Genomic DNA, 17,356 nt, shown 5'->3' with positions numbered 1-17,356 from the left:
TCCAACAATATCCACTAGATGTCTCTACTAGTTTGAAATTCCAATGTGTAGAACAAGCTGTATTGGATGGGAAATTACATCCTCGCATAATCCACTGTGAACTGCAGCCAAGTGATGTACATCGTATAAAATTTTTAATTACCAAATGTATATAGTATTAAATTTTTAATTATCAGATGGAATAATACACGAGATTAAAATTTATTCAATGATCCTTCATTTATGCAGATATTGCGGGAATTAAGAATGTTTCAGTGACAATACAATTCATGTACAATTATAGCTTCTTGATTAATTATTTACAGTAACGGTCCGACTTCATTTTACTCCGTCTATCCAGTAATGTCTCGTGGAGAATTCCCTGGGTCTTTGCCTCCTCTAGTTGAGCTCGATCTCCACTATTTATCCTTAATTTCTTATCCTGGAATTTTTGGAATTTTCTCCTGGAATAATTTTACCTTTTAATTTCTGTTTTGCAAGATATTTTTCATCTACTTTTCATTCGGAATAAAATATCATCTTACACGTAATTAACTTCAATTTGGGAGAGGGATCCTTGTTCCTCGAGCGGTACATCCTTGTAAGGATCATCGATTTTCTGAATCATACTCCTGAGAGATAGATACTCCCCTGCCCCAGCTGTTTTGCTCTGACAAACAGCATCCTCTTCATCTGATATTGACATGAAGCACCCGTTGTTCCCCAGAATTGCCAATTTTCCATCCTGAAATCAGAAGAAATTCGTGTCGAAGCCCTCGGAGAATTTCCCCATTAATAAATTTTGTATAAAATTATTGAGATAATTATCCAGAATTGTTAAAAGACCTGGAAGATGGGCTCCCACTGCTCCATAGCCCCCACAGCGTCACTTCTCCCTACAACAACTCCTTTTTTATCAACACCAATGTACTTTCCATATCCAGACTTCAGGGCTATTTTTGTCTCATTCACTGGAAATGCTGTGAGGATTTCCTCAGGGGACGGGCCCTCACCCTCGTCGTGAGGAGCACCCAGGGTGAATAATCCATTGTCCAGGGCTTTCACGTACGTATGATTACCGAATTCAATTGCCACTGTTCCTGTTATTTCGGTGATGCTCTTTACTTTCCACCAGCCGCCTAAATTCATGACAGAATTTAAAATCCTCTTTCAGGAAAATTAGAGGAAATTTTGATAGACAATCGACAATTACCGTGTTGAAGGGCATCAATGTCTTTTGTCTCTGAGTCTGTCTCGTTCCTTCCATGTTTTTTATGTTTCCTTTTTTTGGACCTAAAGTTAATGGAATTCCTCATAATGATACCGTGGTAATTAATTAAAATCATAATCGAGGCAATTGAGAATAAGAAAAGACGAAGGGACAAGATCGAAATGTTGAATTTATAATAGAATAACAATACGCACTTGACTTTTTCTCCCTTCAGGCACAATTTCTTCACTCTCACTTTCTCGTACTCAGCCATTCGATTGAATTTATGGACTAGCTATAAAATCCTCAATATTCTAAAACCAAAACAAACAATTCAGGAATCCTCAATACACTCACTCGACTCTCATAACATAACCTCGATTTTTTATTTGTGTAGACGATGCGACAGCCTATGAATGCAGAAACTTCTTTATCTAAAGAGCAAGCGTGCCTTTTTTGAAATCTCTAAAAAATTACTGAACCCAGATTTCTTTACAATCTCTTAAATAGAAATTCATTTATTCATTAAAAACCTTCATTTTTTTTCCAACAACAAATAAAAGAAAAATTTTACAATTCCTTTATTCGAGATTTCCCATCTCAATAGAAATAAATTAAATGATGAAATAGAGTATAATAACAGAGTATTATTACTACGACCAATAAATTTATTAATTACATAGTTGAATAAGTGAATAGAACACGTAAGAATTGTTCCATCGCTTTGCTCTCTACTTGGGCGACAAATGGCTCTTCTTCGAGTGCTTGGTGCACTTGCGCTTAAATTTTTTGGTTTTAACATCACTCTGATTTTTATCCCCATTGACAGCAGTTCCCTTTGAGACCTCGCTCTTACTCTTTTTGAGTTTCCTTCTGCCTAATCTGGCACTCTTGCGAGCTGGTACACTGACTTTGATCCTCACTCCCTTCTTCTTTTTCTTTCGTTTCCCTTTGTTCATACCAGCAATTATAGCAGCTGTGTCCTCTGAGACTTTGATCTTCTGCTGCTGAGGAGCAACGGCAACTCGGGTGAATGATTCGTATAATATATCACCGCAGCTCTCCCCGAAACAGTACTCTTCACCACATTCACCGCATATTTTTACACTGCTTTCTATTATCCCAGCACGATTCTTACTCCTTCTGATGGGGCTGATGGAGATGCGACGGTCTTTCGCTAATGTCTTCAGCTCGAGCTTCCCCATCTCGACCTGAATTTCAAATTTTTTTTGTTCATCTCGTTATTCAGCCGAGTTTTCGGGAAATATCTCTCGATCTAAGGAACATAGCGAAATTTTTGTGGGAACCTTTTTTATAGCACTCATTTCATTCGGCAAAAAAGCTCTCAATAAAAGTTTTGCTATCTCTCTTAGATTCGGGGATATCGCTCAAAACTGGATTGCGGAGTTGAGAAGTTGAGGGTATCCATCGATTTATGACCTATGAAAGTTTTCGGGGAATATCTTCGAATGTAAGGGAGCCAGCGTAATTTTTATGAGGACATTTTTTGTGCAGCGAAATGAGAGCTACAAAAAATGTCCAACAGTGATTTCGGTATCTCCCGTAGATTCAGAGATATTACTCTTCGCTGAGTTTGAATTGATGGTCAATCACATGATGGTTGATCAGTGAACATTTAATTGCTCCATGAAATTTTCAAACAAAAATTACCAATCGAGAAAACATCTCCTCGTCGGCCCTCAACTTTGGCCTGAGAGGCGTCAGCATCCTCCAGTCGATGGCGACCCTCTGGAGCTCCTGGAGATCGAGACTCCTCATGTCCGGAGGAATAGGATCGCCATATCCCCATTCCCGCTCCATGAGCTTCAGCTCCTTCTTCGTTGTTCTCCAAGAGAAATCCTTATCCCTGACCTTGACGTCATCCCTCTTGAGCTGCGCAGAAAAATTCCAGAATTCCAAAATTCCAAAAAAAACACAATAATTACTCCTGATTACTAATTAATTGAGTTATGGGTTTTTGCTGGAAATTATTGAGTTTATCATCTGAAATTAAAATGCAGAATCGAATAAAATAAAACTGCACCTTCTCGGGTTTAATCTTGTACTCAGGACAGCGTTCACGAAGTCGACGAAATTCCTCCTGCGAATTACACGTTGCCTTACTCAAATCGGGAATTAAATTACCATCCCTCTTGTCGTCCCTCAGTAAATCATCCAGTTGAAATGCCATAATACGAAGTTAATTTGTTCTGTAAAATGGAGAAAATCGACTAACTTCCTCTATTTTCCCGTGCAGAATTATTGTCAATAAAATGTAATTATCCTCTCGAGTATCCATTCATGAAATTATCAGCCGGTACCCAGACAATCGATTACCAAATCATTATTTTAACTCCGGCAAAGGCGGGTGAATTAATAGTAATCGGTGTTAGGTGATACCAAACATCTCTCGGAGTCCCACTCCTGCTGTTTGAATAATAGCCCCTGCAATATCAATTTATAAATGTAAACGCTTGTTTCGGAGATTATTATTATTGAGGATTATTTTTGCATCGGGTGGAGCCTCTCACGTTTCTCATTGCTGTCAGCTGCGAGATAATTTGCTCGCCGCATCCCATGTCCAATTTTCTCGGTGATTCCATTTTTTCAACTCGACAGTTACTGGCCACTTCTTTATTATCAATAACTTGAATGTTTATGCGGCCATGCTCGTCGATTCGCAGAGGAACCACTGAGTTTAAGCTGTCCATTGAGAGATCGGCGTCGTAATGCTCTAATTTTACTTTTCGACGGGAGGAATTGCGGATTTTTGATTTTACGTTTGTGGATTTTCGACGGCTCGGCGACGGCGATCTGAAATTTTACGTCGCATCAGATCACGATTTTGATTCTTCGATGATCAATTCGCAACGAAAAAAAAATTTGGGATGAATTTTACCGGGGGCCGTGGAAATATAATGAGCAGAGTTATTGAAAAAATTTAAATGTCGATATTACAATAGAATTTTTCATACCTCGATCGTTCGTCACTCGATTCAACCCGACGTCTCCTCAACCTTAATCGCCTTTGATAATGCGGATCCTTTTCGCTCTGCGTGCGATAGCGTGTACCGGGCCTGGGCAAAGCTTTAATCACTTTGAAATCAATGGAAATCCTCACCGGTTTTCTCATATCCGATAAAACCGGATTGGGTGATTCTCTGATGATTCCACTTACCTATTGGCGTTCCATCGGGGTCGGGCGTCGATGCTGGCACGCGGTTGGGATTTCGATCGGGAATTTTTTTCGTCCGTCGAGCCGGTGCTGATTGACCTACAATCCGTGGAGCATTAAATATTCGCCCCACAGACGACGTTAGAACGCGTAAATGGGACAGTAAAGTAGAAATCGCAGAATCGATATTTTTTTCTCATTTTCGATTTGTCGAAAATATATGGAAAATTTGAAAAAGCCAGTTACCCCCATTCCTCCCCTCTAAAAGTAATGGATCAACCCTAAGGGCTGGGGGTGAGATGTTTGTTTTTCGTGAAATTGAATTTTCCAAAAAGCGATAGCGAATTGACGCACAGATAATTCCCCCAGCCCTTTTAATAAAATCCCCTGCAATCATTCAATTACTTATCAATATCCCTTCTGCTGGTGTTAACGATTTCCTTCCTGTCCTTGGAGTCTTTATCCCCGTCACCGTCATTCTCCCCATCAGTCTGCGTACCAAAATCCCTGCCAGATGCGTTTCGATATTTGCTAGGTGTCAAAAGTCGATTCTCTCTGAACCTGGGTGAGCACATGGTGCCCATTGAGTTCGTCTGACAATTCCCCATGGTCTTGACAACGGCATTAATCCCACGAGTCCCTGATGGCTGATCCCTATCCCTCGGGGTTGAATTGACGATGAGATTGAGAAGCTGGAGATTGGAGCCAGTGAGGAAATCAGAGTCCTCAATCCTCCCCGTTAGGACAATGGCAACTTCCTTGTTGATGGGCAGCCGAAGGTGTCCCTCTTTAATTTCCTCGACGATTTTATCACCCCCATCCATATCCTTCGGGGAATTCTCCGGGGGAAGATCAGCCTTGGGTTGTGCTTCACTGGTTGTTGATAGTTCATTAGTATTTATAGTTTCTGTAATTTCAGGGCCATTGAACTGGCCGACGTCACTGACGTCGTCTCGCTGACGTTTTTGCCGTCTCTCCTCCCGGGCGATTCTCTCCGCGGTCTCGAGGATTTCCCGCATGGCCATCTCCTTCTTCAGTTTGACGTCTTCCTTGTCTTTCAATCGTTTCTGCTCCTCCTCAAACCTGAGGAAACATTTTAGTCAATAGGTTTTCGGTGGATACCTCCGAATCGAAGAGAGATATGAATGAGATATAAATTCCCTCTTCAAATTTTCGATGTACATTTCTTACCAGTTTAATTACAGATAGTGGTACCCACCTCTCCTTTTCCTTGTTCCTCTCCCGGAGAATTCTCTCCTCCTCCTCTCGCTCCTCCCGGAGCTTTCGCTCTCGCTCCTCTAGACGCTTTCTATCTTTCTCCTCCAGTTGCTGCTTTATTGCATTCTGGAGTTCTAATGCCTTCTGCCTTTTTGCCTCACGCTCTTGTAGTACGTGAGCATCTACTGGGATATTTTGACCCCTCAGGTACGTCTTCGAGTCAGACCCGGTGGAGCCTGTCGTTGAGCTGTCTGGGCTGCTGGCACTCTCGTGATTTATTACCAGAATCTGCGGAATTATTATTGAGTGAGCGATAGCTGGGGAGTAAAAATACATTTTTTGACACTTCGCAGCTGGCCATTTGATCCTCAAGGTCTCATTAACAAGAGACTTGTTAATTACCACCATAAAAAATCTTATTACTTGATTTATCGAATCAATTGATTTTTTAGGGTGTACCTGGCTTGAGTGATCCAGTCTGGAGAGTCCTCGTTCCAGCCATGAGGGTGGGGGTGGATCAGGATGATGATGATCCTGATTCCACAGGCTTCCCCATCTCGGTCGATTGAGCTCGACGAGGCGCGACGAGAAATGTCTCGACGATGGTGGAGATGTGTCTGACGTTTCGCTGTACGGATTTGGCCAGGGTCTAGACAACTCTGTGTCTAGGGATTTATCGAGTGGTGCTAATCCTGCAATCGATCAGTAGTTTTGTGGTGCTCGTTGGAATTCGAGGGTGTGGGAATGGGGAGGGTGAATTAAAATTCTAGACTCACTCTTGACGTCAGTCATTTGGAAGCCTAGGGGTGGCTCTATCGAGTCACTCGCGTAACCGGATGTCTCACCCTCTCGTTCCTCGTATCCACTGCGATGCTGGTTTCGCCCTGATTCACCGGGATACCTTCTGCGGTAATTTGTGTACCGCGAACCCTCAACTTCTAATCCGGCAAGTTCCTGAGGAGAAAATTTCGAGGTATCGAGTCGGAAAATTACAATATCCCATCACCCACGCCTGCACTTGGTTTTTTATTTAAATTAATGAAAAAATGTAATTGCGTTGATAATTAATTATGGGGTTTTAACTCGTGATTTATGTTTATTCATTTTTCACGTGAGTTTTTATGACAGAACTCTGATAATTATTATTGACAACATTTTTTTTCTCCCCTGGATCATGCAATAAGATTAATTCTTTATTTTCACGCGATGTGGACTGAAAAAAAAAAGCACAAATCAAAACTCGAAGGTTCATTTTATTTTCCATGAACAAACAGTAAAGTAATCGCGAAGTAATCGATTTATTTCGAAAACTATCAATTTAATGGAAAACCACGAGAAGAGCTTTTCAGTAGCTAATTAAATTTTCCACGAAAAAGCTTTTTTCATATTTCCTCCTAAAATCAATAGTTCCCACACAAACTGATGTTGAAAAAACCTCAAAAAACCATACTGCTGTCAGAATGAATAATTCATAACTAATTACTGTTAATTACAGAATAATTACAGTATAATTACTTCGAGGATGTTCAAGTGGGTTACACAGAGTCAATAAAATCCATCCCATGAATAAATAACCATAATAATTCCAAAAATCCACGTGGGTTTCCACGAATTCCGCGTCGGAACGGGGTGGTACGACTTCCTTTCCCTCCGACCTGCGTGTTTTACCAGAGGGTGTGTTACCCGGCATAACGATCCCCTTTTCTGTTTCTAACCCCCGACATAAGAAGTTATTCGTATCCCGGGGTTCGTTGAACCATTTGAAATCGATATTCCGTGCCGATGTGTGCCGACGTGCGTGAAAGCAACCCCCAGGGGGTGGCTTTCAAAGAAATTGTGGGATTCGGTCGAGCTATTGGGGGTGTTATTTTTTTTTTCTTTGCACTCAGCTTTTTTGGATTTTTCTTTTTTTTTCCTCGAGGTACCTGGATGGAGTGACGGGACTCCTTCGTGTGGATCGGGGGAAGACTGGGACTTCTCTTTCGTATCGGCCCTTGTAATTCTGGACACTCCAGGATATTGATCATACTGCCGGTGTAGTCTAAACTCTGAAGGCTCGTTGAACCTGTCTCCAAAGTACGGAGACTAGTCGTGCTGCCGTAATTTTCACTCGCACGGAGAGGCTTGCGAATCGCGGGGTCGCGGGATGATAAACGTGTCCTGCATTACCAGGATATCAAAATTATATCGAAATATTAATATATCTACACCAACAACATCCAGATAATAATAATTTATAAATATACATAGATATATAAAAAAATATACGTATTTAAAAAAAATTGTGCACCACAAGATCTGGAAATAATTATTTGCTTTCGCGATAAATAAATTATTATTAAATCATTATATGAATTAATGTTGATTAATATACTCGTTACACATTTTCCCACAGCCGTCAATTACTTCGGAGGTGTTGGATATTTTTTAATGCACAAAAAAAAGGAAAATTAAAGGCGAATGAAATAACTGGAATTAAAATGAAAAAAAAATGAGAATTACCGAACAGTTGTTCTCGTGGCGGTTGAATTCTTCGCGGACTCCCAGTGATTACTCAGTCTTGCCATTTCCTCTGATAAAAAAGTAATGAGTGCACTCGATATTAGTGCATACCCTTTAATTCAAACGAACAATTTACCTTTTTCCTTCGCCCACTGCAGTCTCTTCTGTTCCACGAGCGACACTCGTCCCGTCATGTTAATTAATTACCCCGCAATTACCTCGTACTGAAAAAGGGGCATTGAAGGAACTCGAGAGGATAACCGTGAAGCCCTCGAGAGGTAATTGCGATAAAAATTCCAAGGTAATGAGTGATTAATGTACTTACAATTGAGTTATTGAATTTTCGAGGAACTTCGATTCACGTGGGGATGAATTTTGTTGTTTAATCGGGATTGACGTCGTAGGGACGACAGCCCAGGAGGCTCTACTCGTCGAGACGATGGTGAACCCTAAGGTGGACTTCGTAAATTCGATCGGGTTTTGTTGCCATAGCTACTATCGGGTATCGGGCGGGGGTTTCAGGTACAGCCGACGGTGAGGCCTCATTTTTCGTTGTCAGGGTTCGAATCGATGGTCGCATCGATCCACTAAATGAGATGCCATCGGGATAATGACCTCCGACTCACGGTCAACGGCACCGAGTGGACATTCAGGATGATGGGTCTTTACACTGGGGTGTAATAATCCACAACACGCATTTACCCTTTATTCATAACTCCCCCAGATCTATCACCTTCACTGTTCATTGACTATTTTTTCCCTCACAGAAAATCAATCCGTCATACCAGAAACGCTTTATTTGTTATTATTAATAAATATTAAAAGCACGTGACAAATTTTTTTTCAACAAAATCCCATGTCCATTCATTCCGTCTGGAATAAAAAAGAAAATAAATAAATAAATCTCTCGAAAAATATTGACAGTGTCCGGATAAATCAATCTTATTTCAATTGCACTCGTCTTATCTATTACGCTATAATTATTTGGATTGTTTTAATTCGGTATCAATGTGGAAATGAATAATTATGTGGAGTAATTATCGGGATAATTTTTTCTGCCTTGCAGGGTAAATATAATGAGATATTTATCTCCGCGTGGTGGCTGCGTCGGCGGCTCAAAAGCTCCCTCTCTTAATACTCGTTGTGGGAGCTTGTGGCAAAAGCTCCCCAGTCTCCGTCAACGTCGGCCAGTACGTCGTCGTGCGTTGACCCGATCTGTGAATTTGTACGGATTTCACCCGTCTTTACCCTCGGATTAACAATATTACAATCGGTACGTACACCAAAATATTTATTTGGAATTATTTTCACCGTTAAAAAACACGGGATTGATTAAAGACCGCATGATAACGTGTAATTCGCGAATGACTTTGTGCTTTCGTTTGGAATTCATATTTATCAGGACCGGTTTTTTTTTTTTTTTTGCCCGCCATACTCGCATGTGGTACGTCAAAAAGTAATGGAAAAATAATTTTTACGCTGAGAGAAATGGAATATTAATCCCTTGATGCAATGTTTTAATGGAATTGATGGGGGAAAATCCCGGGGGATAATTTCTGGGGGAATGAGGGTGCGAGGAAGATAGTTTTGTTATTGATTTTCATGTTTAATATTTATTATGGGGGTTTTTCACTGCAACATCGAGATTTTTTTTATTTTTTCGGACCTCCGGATTAATTTGCAACAAATAATCAATTTTTATATTAAAAGAATGGAATACCAAATGATATGATTATTTTTTTAGTTGATTTACCTTTTCTATTGTTTTCTCACTATTTTTAACAATTATTTGAACAATTGAAGAAGAATATTTCGATTGTATTTTATTATTATTCAAGTTTATTTTCGTTGCAGTCACTCCAACTTCATATTTCTGCGACAATTTTCTGATTCTACGATTATATTTATTCAATGTACGAAATTCTACGAAACTCAAAAAAAAATTGTGTGCCAGCGGAATTTTCACTGCACGCACAATTTCCCGCGGAAAATATTTGACTAAGCGATGATCTAGTCTGAAACCTCAAACATTTACAAATATTTACAAATATTTACATGTAACAGGTCAATTTAGTTGACAGGAATAATTTGTTTTCTCATTGCGGGAGAAATCCCTGGGGCAGAACAGATCGTGTTTTATCAATTTTGGCAGGAATTTCGCGGTTCTGTCAATTCTATTTTATTAATCCCAGAGCCTGTACTTTATTATTATTTATGTTAATGCCCCTCATATATTCGTGCGTTTACAATTTGGGATTAAAATTTGAGTACTCGTTGATCGATTACACCGGAAATTCGCAAAACAAAACACTTGTCTCATTTAATTTTACGATCATTGGCACGTCAATGTCGGTTTAACGTCGGCCCCCGGTGGTGGAAACTCCACGCGATGAGTGAATCGTGGAGATACAGGTCAGGAACAATGAATTGTTGTCTAGTAGTTGCGATGTACATCAAATTGAAAATAGAAACGTTGAAATTCAGTAACTAAGTGGCAAATGATATGTGGATAAGTGAATTTTTTTCGAAACCAATTTTTAGCCGGTATCTCGGAATTGAATGCACATAGCGAATTTTTCGTATGAACATTTTTTGTGGAGAAAGATGAGACCTACAAAAAAGATCTGTATGAAAATATCATTATTTTGTGTCAATTTTGAGAAATTGGGTGGAAACTGCAGGCGGAAAAAATGCAGTTATCCTAGTTTACCAATTCGCAGCAAAATTCTGTAAGATGGAATGACAAGGTGCCAAGTATCGTAAATTCAGAGTGTCCAGACTGATTTGTTCATTCTACTTCATCTAGATTATTACTCGCAGATAACAGATTCGGAGATTAATTGTCAGTGAATTGTTGTGCTCTTGAGGAGATTCCACTTGTCCCAAAAGTTGCAACAGCTCGAAACTGAGGTGCGTCGTAAAACTAGATTTATGAGAGGGTAATGAATCGAGTTTGCCAATTTCAAATGAATTCCGTATTGTTCAAGTTCCCAGGAATTTTTATTTAATTATTACGAAGGAAATGTATTTTTAGGGGGAATTTAGTGGCCATCGATTTTCAGAGAAAATTTCAATTCAGCCCACGCTAAAAAATCTGGCTTCTCACAAATATTGTGAGTCGAATTTATATTATAAAAGTTCATATAATAAATTTTTAGGATATTTTTTTGATGGTTTTTGATTGAAAAATTGAATGAATAAAATTTCGATATGTAATAAAACGAATTAAAATTCCGCAGACAAGAATTTTCAGAGAATAACTCAGAACCTGAGCCAGATAACGAAATTTCTGTAATAACCTTTTTTCTAGGTTTTAATGAGACCTCAAAAAAAGGTCATAACGAAATTTTCGATATCAGCCCTGAATTCCGAGATATTCACTGAAAACCGACGGCAAAAAATCGCGGATTGTAAAAAAAATCAATTCAGTAATTACTCCAGTTTACGTAATCACCGAAATTTCTCGTTTCGATCATGACCAAACGGTTGACGGAGTAAAAAATAATTGAATGGTTACTAAATTCAGGGGAAACTGGGTACAGATAAAATAAATAAATAGCCGAATAGTTCAGTTTCAAAGAGAATAAGTTATCACCGCACTGCAACTAAAAATTCATCGTATCCCTCGATATTTCTCAACCGCATTTCTCACTCGAAATTACCGACACTCAGTACCCGTCACCTTGTGACACAGCACTCAATACAGAATGGAATTGGGATGATTGCAGTGGGTTGAGCCTGAAAATTGCCTGCGTGCCAAGATCATGAAGAAGAGGTCCCAGAAAGTGTACCACAGGTGGAAAATCGCACAGGAAAACGTCAAATTAATATCAAATATTTCAATCACCCCATTCACCTCAGTATTCATTAAAAATCCATAAATAATCCTCCGACAATTACCCACAGGGCGGGGAGAGAAGTTACGGCGCGTCGTGGCGCATTTCATTCAGAATTTGTTTACAGAGAGTGGAAATCCCGAGATAAATCAAGCCGGGGATAAATGATCTTTCGCATGAGAATAAACTGAGTGATTGCATATTTTTCTTCTCAGTAAATACTTCGGTGGAGGAGGAATGAATTCATTATACGCGGGTTGAGGCGCCGATTTTTGCCGAGTGGTCCCGCGATTTTTAGCTCAAATTTTCCTTGTTTATTCCACCATTGTGTTAAATAAACATCGTGGAGGTTTGCAATGGGTTATAAATGACCCACTCGATGATGCAAGTCATTGTTGACGATTAATGGCAGTGGTGGTGTTACGTAATTTTGTCGAGGAGAATTGAGAATTGAGTTGAGTAAAAGCGAAACATTGAATTTTAAGGTCCACAATTTTTATTCAATTTGAGATGAAGTCATTCATGAATGGTCACCATTCACCTTGAAAATTCAACAATTTTGCATTTTTACTTCAATTGAAAAATTGAAAAATTTAATTGAGTTGAGGAAATCGCCGATTTTTGAGGAAAATCGACGGACTTTTGTTCGGTCTATTAAAAATATTATTGAAGACTGGAGAAATTGTTTTATTATCGTCAAATGATGATCAACCAACAGTGATTTCCCCTCTGTTTCAACGGAGAAGTTTCGCCAAAAAAAAAAATGAAGAAAGAATAAAGAAAGCGATACGAAAATAGTTTTCAGTGAATAGGCGCTTGCGCACCGACGACAACCGCATTTTTTTTCCCCTTCGGCTTTAGCTCCAATAAAGCCCCTCCATTTGTTTATTCATGCAGCAAAATTAACATTTGCGGGGAGTATTTTTCATGCTCACTAGAATTTTCTACGACTCAATTTCACCGGCAACGAGGACTGCAATCGTAAAGAACCTGGAATGAGGACAATGCAAGGGCTTTTGTGACGTCAATGGGAAAATCGAGGAAATTCTCGGTAACTGGGATAAGACGTACGTCTTGGGAATCGTTATTCTCAGGGTAGAAATTAAATGGCGGGAATCCGATGCCCTGAGGGGATGAAAATCGAGGGGACCTTTTACCTCAACAACTCCAGGGAAATTCCATTCAAATTGGAATATCTTCCAAATATATCTCCAAACCTGAAACATTTATTGAAATACCAACCATTCAGAAGTTCCTCTGAATAATTAAATAATTAAATAATACAATAATAACAACAATAATGAATGTAATTATCATTCAGCTTTTAAATTGATTTCAATCGAAATAAAATAGAACGATTGGTCAATCACGAGTTGTTAAAATATTGCCCTCAATATTTTAAACTGGAAATTTCAGTGACAATTATCCGACATTGTGAAATATTTTTTGTGAGTGCAGATTAGCCTGTCGATAGAATTACCGACGTAGCGCTCAGCTAGACAAACTCTATACTTAGACCTGGGTAGGGAAGAGGAGTCAACGTGGTGTCGGGTACGGGGCCAATGTTTAACTGTTTTTTTTTTTTTATTCCCTCAAACACATGGACATCTAAATATACCGAGAAGAACTCGAATTAAGACGACCACCGGTGAAACAACGTGTTCGAGTATAACCGGTGGTTTATTGCCACTTGCTCGGCACGTACAGCCGATTGAATTTTTTTTATTATCCCACCCTGGTATATTGTTCGCCGGTCCGAAACATCCCAGACACTCGGCTGAGTGTCGAATTGTTGACATTATCCCGGAATGTTTTTTGGCGTCTGCGCCAGGGGAAACGAGAGCTTTTTCGTGACTCCCGGGGGTAATCGGCTGCTGGGAAACACTGCGTCGAATATCCATTGGTCGAGAGCCAACTGACACGATGATCAGCTTTGACGGGGTTTAATTAAGTTCATGCTGACGTGTATCGGGTGGTTCATTAATTATCGTCGTGAGAAGCTCATGAACGGCTACAATTAATTACGAGATTATTTCAGAGTTGCCTCTGATCTTTTATTATTTTCACTCACTATTATTTATAATTACTCCATTTCAAGTCATTTTTCCATTGACCTTTCGAGTTAAGAATATTCATCATTCACTTCAAAGATCCGTCTATTTTTTATCGAGAAATAACTAGAGTGAATAATTAAGTCACCTAGTTCGCTATAATTAAGTCCTCACATCGGAAAAATCACTGGAAAATCCACTGGAAAATCCACTGGACTTGTCAATAAAAAATGGATAACCGAATCGTAATAATTATAATTATTCTCAATTTTTTAGAAATTTTTATCATCAGTGCAAGAGAGAAATGATTTAATTAAAATTCACGATGACAACTGAATTCCAGGTACGCGACTTCAGTTGGTCCCGGAAAATTCGTGGAAAAACAGTACAAAAAGACTCTAGTTTTTCACGGGATATTCCACCAGGAAGCAGCGAAAATGTGAATGAATTTACCCGGAAACCATCCAACTGCCGATTTTTGTGGAATTTTAATTGAATCGGTGGCTAAATGATGCGGTTAATGGGAATGGAAATCGAGGGGTTGGAATAGTCGCACTTAGGAGTGAGTAGTTTCCCGAGTGATTTAACTCCTGGGGGTGAGTGGGCAATGAACTTTACCGATGCACCGGAGATACAAACCAGCAATTTATGGATTGACTTCTGGTTGACTGGAGAAAATCGAGAGAAAAATCCAGCGAACGAATAACCCCGACACCATGAGAGTCTGGGAGAATTGAATACACAAGTGTCAAGTGAAAAAACTTTTTTTATTGTTTATTACTTTGGATTTGATAACGGGAATTCTACCCTCGGATTTTTCTCTGTACTTCGAGGAAACATGGCGAGTCGCATGAAAGCACTTTACAATCAAGTGAGTAAATTATTAATTTATTAATCATATGAATTCACATTCAATTTTTTAATTAAAAATATCTATTAATATCTATTTTCGGAGAGACTCATTGAAAAAGGAATTTATTAAATAATAGTTGAATAATTGTTATTCCATGAATAATTTATGGAGTTCATTCAGGATGTTAATTGGAGAAAATAATTTAAAAATCCGGTTTGTTAATTATTCGGTTATTTTTTCTAATTATTTCGGTGGGTGAAGAGAAAATTGATCAATTAAAGCGATAAGACTTGTTTCTGATGATTATTTCGATGCGAGATTTTTTATATTTTTTTCTTGAGATCTGCGTTATTCTCTCGTTTCATTTTCTCGTCTCGGAATTATTCGATTTCCCGGCGGTACTTTTATCAGGCGTGACTCTATTTCAGTTGGAAAATTCAGAATATCGATTCGTTCCTTTATTTTCAAAGACAGACAAAATTTCAGAGGAATTGAGGGACGGGGGGAGGGGGATGAGGGGTTCCACTTCCTTGGAAGGGGATGGGATGTCTCTTGTACTTACGTATTCAGGTTGGAGATTTTTTGGGGCTCATCAGAACGGAACTGATTCCATATCTCCGAGATTTCAGTCGCACGTTCTTGAATTCAATATTCCAATCGGCACTTCCGTTTTTTCATTTTGTCGTGTGTCTTCACGAATTTTTGAGTTAATTCAAATGTCCCATCAATCCCCGAAAAATTCCCGGATGGTACCACAATTTTTGATAATAATTCTCCTCACATTTACCATTTATTTATAACAATTACCAATTAATTAGCGGAGAGTAATCGTGACGCGTCAGAAGTTTGAGAAAAAAATCTGTGTATTTTTTTCTCGGTCAGTTTTTTTCCAATATTTCGAAATAGAAGGGATTTAGAGATATTTTCGTCAGATCATTTCCCATGGGGAATCACGAGACCCACAAAAAAGGTTCTTATAAAAATATCGCTATCTTCTCTCAATTCCAAGATAATGGCTAAAAACTGATGTAAAAAAAGAGAATTGACCGGACAAAAACTGTTGGGGTAATATCAGGAAAAAATTTCGGGTGTAAATTTTTACAGATAATATTTGAGAGGCGAGTACTTCTGGGATGTACTCTCCTGGTCGGCCTGTCAGCGTCCATCTGGGCAATAGCAATTTGCACCGATCACTGGTACAGCGTGGAATACCCCCACAACACCACTGACGTACAAAAAATCAGGAACCAGGGGCTCTGGAGGTCCTGCGAGAGTGGAGTAAATCGAGAAACATTAGGTTATTACTGTAAGTCACTTGGAAGAGTATCCAAAAAATTTTCTGATCATTTGCATTTTTTTTCTACAGATAATTGCAGCTATAGAGACATGTTTCCAAGTGAAAACGCCATAAATATGGAGGACTTTGACGAAACTGTGCTCAGTGAGTAATTTATCCTTACAGTCATTCGAGATATTTCGAGATCGATTCCCCTCCCCCTTTTTATATTAGAATGAATGATTATTCATTCATTTGCCTGCCGATTAATTAGGAATCCGATTCCCTCAAATGTAATCTCAGAGAATGTGGGGTTTGATAATAGATTTCAGCGTAAAATTCTACTGATTAATTTTGGCGGATTAATTGAACTGAAATGATCGATCTCCTTCGATTTATCATCGCAGGTTATGCGAGAACACAGGGCTCCTTCGCCATCATCTGCCTGATGATCATGATTATGGGATTTTCATTCTCAATTTATACATTTCGAAATCCTAGATACATGTTCAAGAGATTGGCCGGGGGAATTCACTTCATTAGTGGTGAGTTAATTGTATTTTTTATTATGCGGACTATATTTAGTATTTGGTATTTTTGGGGTTTCAGGCGGTATTTTTTGAAAAAGTAGTTGAAAAAAAGTAGTTGAAAAAAATTGAAGACGATTTTTAATTTGTCTAGGCGCCTGTGGAATGGTGGTAATTCAAGTGATCGTATCTTCGATGGAGTACGAGATGAAGAATCTACCTGAAAAATTTCCACAGGGTGCAAGTATGCATTACGGGTATTCCCTCATTCTCGCCTGGTTCGTCTGTATGGGGAACCTCCTAGCCGGCTGTGCCTTCCTCCTCTTCTCGAAGAAACGTAAACGCGATAAAGCACCCACCGAAGAGATAGCGATGGCCGATGAACCGACAATAATCGGTCGTTGATAACGATTTGTCCACCACTCACCTCTCCAAAATTACGATTTTCCACAATAATAAAAAAAATCGAATTGAATTCCCTCCCAATCGTAACGAGAAGTGGAATTTCAAAACATGAAAAAGAGTTACCGATTAATGAGTTAAGGAATAGAGGGTGGAAATTACATTGGAAATAGACTTTTCCCTTTTCTTCTCTCTCTGTGATCGAAAAATTTCCCAGTTGGAATTATTGTCGAAACGAAAATGAAAAGATTGGAGGAAAAATGGAGAATCAATTAATTGAAAAAAAAATCGCAATGATGCCACTGGCCCGATGAATGTACCTGCCCG

General features: G+C 39.1%; 4 protein-coding genes across 6 annotated transcripts; 1 reads left to right on the top strand and 3 right to left on the bottom strand.

The window, feature by feature from the left end:
- Nucleotides 1-194: 194 nt before the first annotated feature.
- Nucleotides 195-1,583, bottom strand: FRG1 (FSHD region gene 1). The gene is made up of 5 exons (XM_011310050.1): nucleotides 1,405-1,583; nucleotides 1,193-1,272; nucleotides 826-1,118; nucleotides 525-724; nucleotides 195-443 (listed from the first exon to the last, which is right to left on the bottom strand). The coding sequence occupies exons 1-5, from the start codon at nucleotides 1,461-1,463 to the stop codon at nucleotides 296-298; spliced, it is 780 nt and encodes a 259-aa protein (XP_011308352.1). The 5' UTR covers nucleotides 1,464-1,583; the 3' UTR covers nucleotides 195-295.
- A 189-nt stretch (nucleotides 1,584-1,772) lies between these two features.
- Nucleotides 1,773-8,496, bottom strand: LOC105269640 (uncharacterized). 2 transcript variants are annotated; one of them, XM_011310047.1, is made up of 4 exons: nucleotides 8,410-8,496; nucleotides 3,234-3,399; nucleotides 2,861-3,082; nucleotides 1,773-2,400 (listed from the first exon to the last, which is right to left on the bottom strand). In XM_011310047.1, exons 2-4 carry the CDS (start codon nucleotides 3,378-3,380, stop codon nucleotides 1,921-1,923), a joined length of 849 nt encoding a protein of 282 aa, XP_011308349.1. In that variant the 5' UTR covers nucleotides 3,381-3,399; nucleotides 8,410-8,496; the 3' UTR covers nucleotides 1,773-1,920. The 2 variants fall into 2 exon arrangements, with proteins under 2 accessions (XP_011308349.1, XP_011308350.1); XM_011310048.1 differs by lacking the exon at nucleotides 8,410-8,496 and adding an exon at nucleotides 3,527-3,609.
- LOC105269642 (protein split ends) lies at nucleotides 3,377-8,402 on the bottom strand. The gene is made up of 11 exons (XM_011310049.1): nucleotides 8,221-8,402; nucleotides 8,085-8,154; nucleotides 7,508-7,742; nucleotides 6,359-6,536; nucleotides 6,042-6,274; nucleotides 5,584-5,870; nucleotides 4,770-5,447; nucleotides 4,368-4,463; nucleotides 4,165-4,266; nucleotides 3,721-4,003; nucleotides 3,377-3,634 (listed from the first exon to the last, which is right to left on the bottom strand). The coding sequence occupies exons 1-11, from the start codon at nucleotides 8,276-8,278 to the stop codon at nucleotides 3,563-3,565; spliced, it is 2,292 nt and encodes a 763-aa protein (XP_011308351.1). The 5' UTR covers nucleotides 8,279-8,402; the 3' UTR covers nucleotides 3,377-3,562.
- A 747-nt stretch (nucleotides 8,497-9,243) lies between the features above and the next one.
- LOC105269638 (voltage-dependent calcium channel gamma-1 subunit) lies at nucleotides 9,244-17,270 on the top strand. 2 transcript variants are annotated; one of them, XM_011310040.1, is made up of 6 exons: nucleotides 9,244-9,357; nucleotides 14,315-14,842; nucleotides 15,929-16,130; nucleotides 16,191-16,265; nucleotides 16,508-16,645; nucleotides 16,782-17,270. In XM_011310040.1, the coding sequence occupies exons 2-6, from the start codon at nucleotides 14,810-14,812 to the stop codon at nucleotides 17,030-17,032; spliced, it is 699 nt and encodes a 232-aa protein (XP_011308342.1). In that variant the 5' UTR covers nucleotides 9,244-9,357; nucleotides 14,315-14,809; the 3' UTR covers nucleotides 17,033-17,270. The 2 variants fall into 2 exon arrangements, with proteins under 2 accessions (XP_011308342.1, XP_011308343.1); XM_011310041.1 differs by lacking the exon at nucleotides 9,244-9,357 and adding an exon at nucleotides 10,935-10,994.
- Nucleotides 17,271-17,356: the final 86 nt, after the last annotated feature.

The sequence above is a fragment of the Fopius arisanus genome, unplaced genomic scaffold (genome assembly GCF_000806365.1).
Source record: "Fopius arisanus strain USDA-PBARC FA_bdor unplaced genomic scaffold, ASM80636v1 scaffold00072, whole genome shotgun sequence".
NCBI classification, from domain to species: domain Eukaryota; kingdom Metazoa; phylum Arthropoda; class Insecta; order Hymenoptera; family Braconidae; genus Fopius; species Fopius arisanus.
This window is presented reverse-complemented; position numbering and strand designations above follow the sequence as displayed.

Coding starts and splice junctions, on each gene's coding strand:
- FRG1 (XM_011310050.1), bottom strand. CDS start 1,463: ATGGCTGAGTACGAGAAAGTGAGAGTGAAGAAATTGTGCCTGAAGGGA. Junction 1,273..1,404: donor CTGAAGGGAGAAAAAGTCAA/GTGCGTATTGTT, acceptor CATTAACTTTAG/GTCCAAAAAAAGGAAACATA. Junction 444..524: donor CAAATTGAAGTTAATTACGT/GTAAGATGATAT, acceptor AAATTATTCCAG/GAGAAAATTCCAAAAATTCC.
- LOC105269640 (XM_011310047.1), bottom strand. CDS start 3,380: ATGGCATTTCAACTGGATGATTTACTGAGGGACGACAAGAGGGATGGT. Junction 3,083..3,233: donor ACAAGATTAAACCCGAGAAG/GTGCAGTTTTAT, acceptor TTTTCTGCGCAG/CTCAAGAGGGATGACGTCAA. Junction 2,401..2,860: donor AGGAGATGTTTTCTCGATTG/GTAATTTTTGTT, acceptor TTTGAAATTCAG/GTCGAGATGGGGAAGCTCGA.
- LOC105269642 (XM_011310049.1), bottom strand. CDS start 8,278: ATGACGGGACGAGTGTCGCTCGTGGAACAGAAGAGACTGCAGTGGGCG. Junction 4,267..4,367: donor CCCCGATGGAACGCCAATAG/GTAAGTGGAATC, acceptor AGCTTTGCCCAG/GCCCGGTACACGCTATCGCA. Junction 4,004..4,164: donor TCGAGTGACGAACGATCGAG/GTATGAAAAATT, acceptor GTAAAATTTCAG/ATCGCCGTCGCCGAGCCGTC.
- LOC105269638 (XM_011310040.1), top strand. CDS start 14,810: ATGGCGAGTCGCATGAAAGCACTTTACAATCAA. Junction 14,843..15,928: donor TGAAAGCACTTTACAATCAA/GTGAGTAAATTA, acceptor AAATTTTTACAG/ATAATATTTGAGAGGCGAGT. Junction 16,266..16,507: donor CTTTGACGAAACTGTGCTCA/GTGAGTAATTTA, acceptor TTATCATCGCAG/GTTATGCGAGAACACAGGGC.